The 12,015-nt window shown below is 42.5% G+C and overlaps 1 protein-coding gene across 1 annotated transcript in view; it reads right to left on the reverse strand.

Annotated features, from left to right (window-relative positions):
* Window positions 1-7,184: 7,184 nt before the first annotated feature.
* Window positions 7,185-12,015, reverse strand: part of LOC147630204 (uncharacterized) — a 41,420-nt gene continuing 36,589 nt past the window's right edge. The window contains exon 5 of the mRNA XM_086811837.1: window positions 7,185-7,783. Within this exon, the coding sequence (XP_086667963.1) occupies window positions 7,634-7,783 (150 nt within the window). The 3' untranslated portion in view covers window positions 7,185-7,633. The remainder of the gene's footprint in view (window positions 7,784-12,015) is intronic.

Consider the following 12,015-nt stretch of genomic DNA (forward strand, 5'->3'; position numbering starts at 1 on the left):
CTACCACTAATGGGATAATCCCTAAGGAATTACCTTATCTTGGTGGTTTTATGCTCAGTACACTTTTATAAGTTCCGTTAACTTGGTGTCCATTCTAGTTGAACCAACCACATGAGGTTAGCTATCCATATTGAGAGACTGACATCTAGCTCCATTCCCAACCATAAAGCGCCCATCGAGCTGGAGATCTAGAAGCATCTATAGACTTCACTCGCACATGTAGTAGGCCCTAGCATCCCTTACTAGTTAGGACACACCTACCTTACTAGCATCACATACCATGAGAATAAATCCGAAGGGTATTTTTGCATTGACCCTCATTTCTCCTCTTTTGAAACCATAAGCAAACCTCTACATTAGCCTAGCCCTAGCTAGGCTAGTCTCGCCAATCCATGACAAAATGGAAATGATAGATATCACCATACTCACAACTTGAGCTTTTGAATTCTTTTTAACTAACCTATGTGCCAACTAGATATCCAAGTCATACCATGAGCACAAACCCTAGTATCTTCTCTTCATCCCTTCAAATGTGTCGATCTCTAATATGTTAATATGAATCTCTCTCATTTGACAATCACATGGCACCAACCAAGGTTAAAGTCACAATAGATGAGTCAAGAGATTATTCCCCTTGTCATGATTATCAAGAATGATCAGTTCACAACTTAGAATATATTTGAAAACGCATATCACTGAGCATGAGAGAAGGAATAAAACATAGCAAATTGACAATTTTGGATTCAAACATTATATTGGACAATCCAATAACCTCATGAATTGAGTTCGATAAGTCAGGATTTATACAAAAAACATTCTTGACTACCAAAATTATACTTAATTAACATCTTTTCCCTATCTTGTTTGACAAGATAGAAAAATCTGGCTTTATAACCCACTCTAGACCCGCGAGGTAGAGTTTTGGTTCTCCACCAAAATAAAGCACCTTTTGGCTTGTATAGGTTTGTGTAGAAGAAACTTCTTCAAAACCATCTATTTTCCCAAGCCAAAAGAAAAACTCCTCAATATCAAGCTCATCCATGTCTAGCCCCTTGGAGCTATGGGACAACGCTTTCTTTATTGTGCAGCTTCACTAACTTTAAACCATTTTGTTGTGGCCATGAGTGTCAGAGCACGATTGATTATTGGCTCCAAAAGAAGGTTGACTATCGGCTACCCACTTTATGTGGCTGGTCAATGCGGAGTTGGGACACAATAAAATTTTGAAACAAAGCTTACACGGAGCAATGGGATGGAATCTAGGTGAAGTTTGCAAAACTCCCTCCCAAGGTTAGACTACATGGGCTTATATCAACTAATCTAGAATGTTTTTTTTTTCATAAAAGAAGACTTCTATTAAGCATGAAAAATATACAAAAGGAGAATCTCAAACCAAACAAGGGGGAAATCTCAACCAATCAAGTGTCGTGTGCTGCGAACAAGGTCCTGTATGAGTGGAAATGAAAGAGATGTCATGACCCCACTCTCTCATGAATTGGTCGCACTTTCCCTCCATAGCCCTCGAAGATCCCTAGATTCTGCCCCAAGTGGCCATGAGGGTGTGTATAATATCACTCCAAACCTACAAATGCATTGTGTTTCATAAACCAAAGTGCCCTCAATGGCCTAAGTGCATCTAGCCTTCTAAATACGTGAGGCTACAATGCTAGCAATAATCTCCCATGTAGTGACCAACCTCTATGCAGGTGGGATGCATCTTGACTCTGGCAAGTCCTGAACACTACACTACCAAGAAACTCCCTAACTGATCATAATAACGGGATCCTTGTTGTTCCCCTTTGAGTTGTGGGCCCGACTATGATGATAGCACCAAATCCCTCTTAATCCTTCCAAGGAGAAGTGCTATGCAATCCAAATCCTCTCTGCTCTCTTGCACTCCCATAAGCAATGGTAGAATGACTCTAAAGCTCTTGCACACCTTAGGCATGCTAAGCTAACACCAACGATTGATCTCTGCAGGTTGGTGGCAAAACCACCACGTAGATAAAAGCCAAATAAAGGAGGAAATCTCTGTCCTTTTGTAAGAGTACCACAACCTCTGCCAAAAAGTCCTCTAAATGTTAGGTGTGATACCATAAGCCTCCCAATGAGGTCTAAGACTAGGGACTCTACGAAGGTGTCTAGGACGATGCTTGGTGTTCTACAAAGTCTAACTAAAGAAAGGTATGCTTTTCATCGGGTTCGTAGCTTCCCTCAACTCCCTCTCACTCAATGCAAATATGTACAACCAAAGGCTCCAAGAAACTGTGTTCATCCCTACCTACTCTGTCAACAACCCCTACAGGATTCCCCACTAGGCCCTCTGTGAAATCCTACACATCACATCTCTCCAAACACCATCCATCATGTACAAAGAAAAATATCGGTGTGTCATCCTCCGCAACACAGAGAGGCCCATGACGTGTAGAGGTACATGTGTCCTCCCTCCCAACCACAAGTGATGAAACCCTTCCAAGAAGGTCCCTAATCTAGTGGTTGGGTATGGCAACATCAATCTACATAATCCTCTAACTAACTAGCCCCTCAGATATTGAATAAACACCACTCTATGATCCTTCATGAGGCTTTTAATCCACTTCCAATCTAGCACTCGGAAAAAAGCATCCCCAAGCCATCCCACTAAATATGTGTAGCTGCCCCAAGAGGTCTACCATACTTATCCAAAGGTCAATTCATTCCACATAATGAGTTGTCTGTTAGCCTCCTCAACTGACTGCAAAGGTATGTGAACAAGGAACCTCCTCATGCAATCCCAAGCCCATGAAAGGGATCTACCCAAAGGGGAAGATGTGGGGTGATGCTCTAACTCCGAAAAGTTGAAGTGTGGGCTATATTTCTAGTCACCTCCCATAACCATAGTACACCTCATAACATGTTGCATGAGAAAGTCCTTCCATGGCTCATTGCTAGGAAGAATTCCTCTAACAATCACCTTACAAAGAAACACTTAGCACTGCACCTTTGGGTCTATGATTTTCAATCTCTCCTCTTGCAGTAGAATAATGATTTCCCAAGCAACTCTAGCCCTAGTGTATACTGTGTCATCTAATCCTAACCAAAGAAAATTTTGAACAAGGCGACATAACTAGCCAATGCATCCCCTAGGAGAAACCCAACAAGGAGTGAGAAACCAAGCACTAGCCAGCAACAATTCGTTAACCACCAAGGCTTTAGATCCCAAATCAATCTTCTTCCTACCCCAATCCTGAAGTTTCCTTTTGACGATCATGCGCAAACTATTGTGGTGGGGAGATGTCAATGCCAACGTGGAAGCCGAGGTATCTAACAATGCATCCTCTCTCAATCTAAGTAAAGCCCACATCCAAGCCCCAATCTGCTTGTGGAGAATCATTGATCCAAAATCCCACCAACTTTTACAAATTAATGGTGGCTCCTACTGCCAAACAAAACATCTCTACGACTGTCTAGAAAGCACAGAGACATGCATGTGAGGCCTCCAAAAACATTACGGTATCATACGCTAACTCCAAGTCCAATAACTCTTCCTCTGTACATAAAGGCAATCTGAGGCTCGAGACTCTCAAGGTAGACCACATGAACATGCAAGTGCTACTATGAGGTACAATAAGAGAGCTAGGGGGCATCCTTGTTGCACCAAGCATCAAGAAATGTGAAAGCGCTCACCACCATGTCCCCAACATGCCAAAATTATGCTATGGGCCTCCCTATATAGGCATGAAACCCCTCTAAACCTTGTCCTAGGAAAACCCCATACATGACATCATGCCTTCGAAGAAGTCTCAATCCACTGTGTCATATGCTTTTTCAAAGTCCAGTAGGAGGATGGGATGGGGTTGTTGGCTAGATTCAGCCCACTCTATAGCTTCCCAAACATACTCCTTCCTTGGAGAAACCCATTTTGTGTCATAAATAATCCTTTGAAGAACCAGTTGTAACCTCATACTCAATGCCTTAGATAAGATTTTATATGCAGATCTACGTAAAGTGATGGGCCTCCACTGCTTGATGTTGGTCTTATCCCCACATAAAGGAGGATGGGGAGAGACCATAATCCCTTGGCATTTTCCTTTTGGGAGAGCTTGCAATGCATGTCTCAACTCATCCATCAAGGAGGCGTCCAATGAAGAACATACATCATCTATCATAAGTCTGGGCATGCACAACTCGCAATGTGTTTTCCTTTTGGGAGAGCTTGCAATGCATGTCTCAACTCATCCTTCAAGGAGGTATCCAATGAAGAACATAAATCATCTGTCACATAAGTCCAGGCATGTATACCCAAACTTTCTACTCTGCAACATGGCCTCTACATAAAGAAATATCTGATAAAAATATGATGCAATACTTCTCACCTTATCCGGCTCAGTCTGAATCTCTCCCTGTGAGTCCTGCAAGTATCTCACACGTTCCCTGCTATGGGTAAACCCATGTGTTAAGAAGAAGTGTTTGTTGCACTGCCACCCATATGTACCCAAAAGGCCTCGTTAGCATGAAACAAATACATGGCCATATGCAACTCTACTCTAATTGTAGACAAGAGGTCTAGGATCCAAGGAGACTGTGGATGCTTCTCGTGTTCCCTCTCAAACATAACAATCCTACATCTGATAGATCTCTCCTCATCCAAGGCTTCTTGTTTTTTGGCCAAAGCAACACTATGATAATACTGGCTCGTCCTCTCCAGGGCCAATGCAGCTCTCTACCCCGAGGGTCGGTATCGTCACATGACCTCCAAATCTCTATGACTGCATGTGAAATCTACGCAGAGAGTCAGGGATACGGACATGGGGAGATCCATCTGAGTCCCCGACTCCCCAAGGCACAAAACATGGGGCAATGATCTAACTTGGTGGTGCAAGCATGATAGCAATGGCGCCTCCTCCTATCCGCGCCCCAATCATCCACATAGAACCTATCCAATCGTGCAAAGATACATCCATTCCCACTTCTGTGGTTATGCTAGGAGTAAGATAAAGAGATAGGCCTCCTGTAGAAGTCATCCTCAGTCCACTACCAGCCACAGAAGGAGAGTGTGAATCTACCCCCCAAGGCTCTCTCTAAGGGGTGTGTTCTACCCTCACGACCACTCTTTTTATCAGAGAGCTGCTCACCCAAGTTAAAATCCCCACCAACAATCCAATGATCTACATGGGGGAGAAGCTTTGTCACGGTGTCCCAAAAGGCCACACTCTCACCTCTCACATCAGGTGCATAAATATTCAAGATGCCCAAATTCTGACCCTCATGCATGACCATAATCCATTGCGTTCTAGCTGGTATGATAACACCACATCCAATAACATGAGGCATAAGTGACGCTGCAATTGAAATGCATACACCCCCTTTGGTCCCATCTGCCCAAAATCAGTAAGTGTAGCCAGAAAGATTCTTACCAGCAAATGCTTAGTTTGGTTTGTGTCCGCCGCTCATAATGCTAGAGGAGGGCATAGTCCATGGAACAAAGTCCCCATATCCAGGACTTCGCACAATCTCTACATACATGAGCAATACATTTACGCCTTGCAAGGCATCGTTACCAGATACATCATGTTGTACATCTTGCAAAGCCTCATGACAAGTGTGCATCTACATGATCCCCCATGCCATGTACATCATGCATACTGTCCAACCCAAGCAAGGACTCAACAATGTCATTCTAGCCTGATGCATCATCCTTCTCCGAAGATGACTCATCATTCTGACCCAATGCATCATCATTGTGTAGTGTCTGTGGGTGGTGCATGATCCTATGTGTCAGCATTCACACTTGGAGGGTGGCCATGAGAGACGACTTGCCACTCCTTGCGGAACGCTGGTGGTTGTGGCGGAGCCCTAGGCTGTATCACCTGAGAGTCGTCTCCTACGACCCCTAGCCCTTTGACAATCCCTCGCAAAGTGCCCTTGCTGGTGATAGACCCGGCATTGGTCTAGCCTACCTGCAATCCCTATACATTGCTTCAACGAACCATTAGGTCAACATCATCAATAAACTCACCGTCACAAGCAAGCACCATAACCCTAAATCCGTCGAGGTAGTGACCGCTTGGGTGACAAAGGTCGAGAAGGCAAGGATAGGGGGCAGCTGTAGGACCAACCCAATGGCCTCCAGCATTGGCCAATACGCCTATGGAAGACCTAGGAATCGGAGTGTAAGAGGAAAGTGGTCCCGGTCTTCTTCAACGGGATCAAAATAGCTGGTGTATGGTAGGAGAATATCTTCCTCGGGCCCAACGGGAATGGGCTGCCCTTCAACACCTCTGAGTCTGCTTCCTCAACATCGAAGTCCACTTACAAGAAATCTCTCCCAACAAGCAACCTCACATCTTTGAAGTGGAGTGCACAGTCGGAAGTGTCTCCTTGACGAAGAGGGTCTCAAGCTCGGCTTCTGTAAAATGAATGGTTCGCCTGATCGAATAAGGGGGAGGATGATTAGCCATGATCTGTACGAAAAAAGGCCGCCTTGAACACTCTGACTCTGAGGCTAAACAAAAGGAGTGGGAAGGCCCCCTGCCCTTATGCTAAAATCGGCCCTATTGCAAAACAATTTGCTGATTTTATAGCATGGCAGTCCCAAAACGACTCTAGACTTTTAAAATATTTTTTAACAAGGTTTCAAATAAGAAATCTATCACCAAAAGTAGACAATCTATCTCCCAAATTACCACCGTGCCCAAAAAAACTCATGCTCCTCCCCGCTATCTAGTTTTACTGTAGCCTGGCAACACCGACGCTGCCCACAAACTCGCCCATGCTTTTGAGTCTTGATTACATAAGCCCTCTTTCAAAACAAATCCACAATGCAATTGCATGACTTTATCCACTGAAAGATAAATTACAATGAGAATGGGCACACCCTTATCAGGCCATAGTATCACCCTAAGCAAACTGCAAAAAAGTAAGGCAAGTACAACTTAAACGAGCAAAGGCTAACACCAACGCATGAATGCAAATGCATGCTATTTAGCTTTCACTACAGCAATGGATTGGGAACTATGGCTATCAGAAGAACAAGGGCTCGTGACCCAAGGTAGGAAGCACTGAACTTCGCGACAGCGGTGTTGCCACCATGTATAACGACAGGCCCCAGGGTGTTCAACATCCAATGCTTGAAGCCAGAAACTTGCAGTAGTCAATTACCAAGAAGTTCTGCACTACATTATTAGTTGGAATGGAGAGAGAGAGAGAGAGAGAGAGTCTGTTAATGTCATTATAAAGCCAGCCCACCAATCATGATCCATATGCCAGCACCAAAGTGCCCAACTCAAGATTAGGGGTGGGGTACATATGATCCATATAATGGCACCACACCAAAGTGTGGAGAGAGAGAGTTGCGAGCAATAAGATATAGATAGCCTTTACAGTTATTAAGAGTTAAAAATGGATTTACTGTACAAAGACTTTTTTTTCCTTCAGGAAGCGTGTGGCTTTTATTTCACCAATATTGCATTATATCAGGCAGGCATGAATCAGATGAAACACAATCTGACAAGTTTTTTCACACTGTGCTTCCCAAGACTCTGCAATAAGGCAGGCCACATGAGTTGTGCCAGACTACTTCTTACTGAAATCTAACAGGCTCTTTCTTTTATAGCACTTGCCTTAAGGCTTTATTCGGAGACCTTTTAACATGTTATAACAGTTCCCAGTCAAAATCAAACTCTTCCACAGGGTGCCATGTTTGTGGAGATTTGTCAGATGATGATGGAAACAAGTTCTCTGTCTGGAATATATTTCTGTTATCTTCACCAACAAACCAGCGTGCTGACTGTTCCTCAACTTCCTGGGTAAGAACAAAAAATGCAGTTAGAACCTCTCTCTCTCTCTCTCTAGACAGCCCCATGGCGGAGATACTTGATCTAAGGAGAGGGCAACACTTCAACTGATAGCATACATGGATCTACTTGATATACATTTTTCAGTATTTTCTACTCAGTATCATCTCGGAGTCTTACAGTTCTGTTCTTATAATTGTAGGACAATCATTTTATTGTACTTTTTAGTCTCATTTAGTTGTTCTCTTTGATGAGACACCAACTTCAGATGTACTCTTAGTTTTGGTCTCATAGGCCACTACGGCCTCTTAGAGACGTTAATATATCATTTCATTTCATTTCTCTCTCTCTCTAGATGTGGCAACAAATGGGTTGTTTCTTATTCAACCAAGATATGCACGAGTGCCAAGCAAAAGCCAACTCCCACTGGTTGATTGCCAGCTATCATATTCTCTAGCCCAATTTGAATCACTATAAGCATGTAACTACAAGCTGCCCCCCCAAGAATAAAACAAGGAAAGATCCAAGGTGCCCTGCAGATAGCAAAAGATACGGTTAACTGCTTACCAATGCTTGGTACATAGAATGTGCATAAATTTGTTGGCCTGGGAACACCAAACTGAATATCCGGTCTTGTGTTGCACAAATATATGAGACAGCCAATTGCTTGGTTGTACATACTCATATCATAAAGCTCTCCTCCATCATACGTGCTCAATTTCAGCCCTCGTTCTATTAGGGTAGAAATATGCTTACAATTTTGAAAGCCAAACTTATGCAAGAGCTTCTGTATGTACTTGGATTGAAGCATCATAATGCCATCATCTGTTTGCACAAACTGTTGGCCCAAATAGTAGTGCAAGAGACCTAGATCTAACATCTCAAATGAGGTCTTTAATTCAGCTTTGAAAGCTAATAGAGAAATTTCAGGATGTTTTTCCTGATGATTTGCCAGATGGCTTACCACCATCTAGAGAAGTAGACCATGGCATCGAAGTTATGCCAGGATCAAAACCTATAAGCAAACCTGCTTATAGATTAAGCCACTCCGAGGCACAGGAGGTGGAAAAACAATTGACGGAATATTTGAACAAAGGCTTTATTCGGCCTAGTTCAAGTCCGTGGGCATCGCCTATTCTTTTGGTAAAAAAGAAAGACATATCTATGCGGATGTGCATAGACTATAGGGCTCTTAATCAGATAACAATTAAGAACAAGTATCCGATGCCATGCAAGTTTGGCATAACCCCATAATCTTCTTGCGTAATCCCACTCACTTGCGTACTCCAACTCTTCTTTTGTTGACCATCTCTCCATGTTATTTCACCTTTACCATTTCTTCATAAAGCCAATCAAGAGTACAATAACACATGGTTTTTTTATGTCGATGGTTTTGGAGTCCATCCAAAACAGTATAAAAAGACCAGTCCTAAGGGAATTGAGAACATAATAGATTACAACTTTTAAGCTCTATACAAAAGTCACCCATGGATGTAAATTCTTCTAATGAGAGGACTGTTCCTAGTAGCAAGGTTGCTAGGCCAGCTATTTCAGTTGTTTCTTCTGAGATGATGACTCCTATTCCTCTTTTCAAGATACAGATGATCAACCTATCCAGATATCCAATCAACAACATGTCATCTACATAAAGTATGAGCACAAGTAAAACCCAATGATCCTCTTTAACATAGAGGGTGCTCCCAGTTGGACTGTTTCTGAAACCTAGGCTGGCCAAATAAGAGAGTATCTTCTCATACCAATCTTTGGGAGCTTATGACCATAAAGAGCCTTCAAGAGCTTACATACTTTGTCTTCTTGACCAAGCACCACAAAACCAATGGGTTGACTCACATAAACTTCTTCCTGCAAGTCCCCATTGAGAAAGGCTATCTTAATGTACAACCGATGCATCTTCCATCCATGATGGGCAGCCAAAGCAACAACACATTTATAGTGGACAGCCGTGAAGTAGGCATAAAGTCTCATCATAATCTATGCCTTTGGCAACAAGTTTCACCTTGAACTTGTCAATGGTATCATCAACCTTTCTCTTGACTTCATAAATCCAATCTGTACCGATTGGCTTCTTGCCATGAGGCTACTGAAATAAACACCAAAATATCATGGGGATAAGGGCATTTGGTTCAAAGGTCAAAAACCATAGTTATCTAGGAGTAAAGGGGGAAGAGAAAATACCAAATGTAGGTGAAAAGAACTCGTGGAGAATCAAATATAGCTATAGATGCCTCTCCTCATATTTAGGGCTTGGAGTTCACTTTTTGGTGCTACAATCATGGAGAGATACTAGGTGATGATTCCATACCTAATCTTGTACCTGATCAAGCTTTAATCCCTTGCATTCGAGCCTATAAATTGAGGCTCAAGCTAATGGAAGATTACTCTCTTTGTGCCACACTCTATGCCTACATCTTGTCATATTTAATGTGTTTTCTAATCCACTATGATTCACCATGATGTCCAACATGGTATCAGAGCATAGATCCACTCTCTCATCATCATCAACTACTCATATTAAGCTCTCTCCATCATACCTTATCCATAATCTTTTGCTAATCTCATATTAACCTGTTTTTTTTATATCTTCCCATACCTACAATCGGAGCCCTTGGTTCTCACTTCTTTGAGCTCTCTTTCACAAGCCCTCTACATAGGCTTGTAGCCTAAGCTCTAGGCTATCAGCACACCAAGAAGACCCATCAAAGGAGGTCCCCATCGCCGAATTTTTGAGCTGCAGTAGGCGCATTTTTTATGACAACTCTGAAGCTCGTGAGCTCCACACACCAAAATCTTCTAATTGCTCTTGCCTCCCATTGTTTTCGATGGTGCTGAACCCGATGGTGGAGTCAATTTTGACAATGGAGCTCTCTGAGTAGGAGTTCTGAGCCTGAGGCACTCACAGAAAGATGCTTTGGTAATAAGTTAATTAATACTTGATTAAGTCACTTATGCTCTAACTAGCCCTAGAAGCATTTTTTGTCTAAACTAGTAGAAGATCATCAAATGCGTCCACCAAAAATGCTTTGTTTTCAGATTGCAAAACAGTGAGTCTACTCACTAGTTAGGGAATAATTAGAGCATTAATCTCTTTGTTTTGGAGTGATTAGTGAGTCACTATGCATTCTTCAGCTGAATCATCAAATGCTAAATACATCAAGCCCGAGAAGAAGGTCAAGACGACCAAAATCAAACCTAAAACTCACTATTACCACTATGCCAAAGCACAAGGATTCTCGGATTTTTTATGCACACCTATATGGGGAAAGTGGTTTTTAGTACTCATTATCTGATCGTAAAGCAGTTGACACTGCCCTTGGAGTCATTACGGGATCAAGAGTAGATTTCAAGTTTGATAGGATGAACTTCCACACATGGCAAACTAAACTCAAATTCATCTTAATGAAGAAGGGCTTGCTGAGTGTAGCAAATGGCAAGGAGAAGAAACCTATCACTAGGGACGCTAAAGCACTTTGGATAGCCAAAGACGAGAAGGCCCTCACCATTATTGCCCTGGGATTGCATGACCAATTCATCCATCACTTAGATGGTAAGAATACTTCATTTGAGGCTTGGGAAGAGCTAGAAAATCTCTTTGGCACGCAAGCTAAGAGTTCCAAAATCAGCTTGCTAATCAAGTATTTTGAATTAAAAATGAACTCTGGAGATTATATGCCTGCACACCTAAACTACATGAAGAGCTTACTTACTCAACTGGCTGGCATAAAAATCAATATGGATGAGTGATGTATGCATTGCAATGCTCTTAAAAAGTCTTCCACAAGAAGACTATGGAAACATAGTAACCACCCTCACCAACATTCCTTCTCCAAAGCTTATGGAGATGGAAGCATCACTCTTACAGGAAGAAAAAAAAATCAAGCAGTGGCGAGCTTTGTATAACAAAAGTAGTTCATTCAAGAAAGCTGGATTCAATACTTTCACCAAAGAAGCTCAAGAAAAGAAGGATTTCTCAAGGAAGTCTTGTAACTTTTGTGGGAAACCTAAAGAAAAAGATTGTTTTCACAGAAACATGGCCCAAAAGTGCAAAAGGTGAAGTAGAATCCAATGAGGAGAAAGAAGAAGAGGTATCACCCACCAAGGCCAACTACATCGAGGACAGCTCGGCTTTCTAAGCCTAACAGAACCAGCCCACCTGGGAGTCTTCTCTCTATCCTAAACTTGATGAGAAAGCGCACATGCCAACCCCCTGGTACCACTTGCC

Source organism: Cibotium barometz, chromosome 17 (genome assembly GCF_041138505.1).
Source record: "Cibotium barometz isolate CiBa-2024 chromosome 17, ASM4113850v1, whole genome shotgun sequence".
Classification (NCBI taxonomy): domain Eukaryota; kingdom Viridiplantae; phylum Streptophyta; class Polypodiopsida; order Cyatheales; family Cibotiaceae; genus Cibotium; species Cibotium barometz.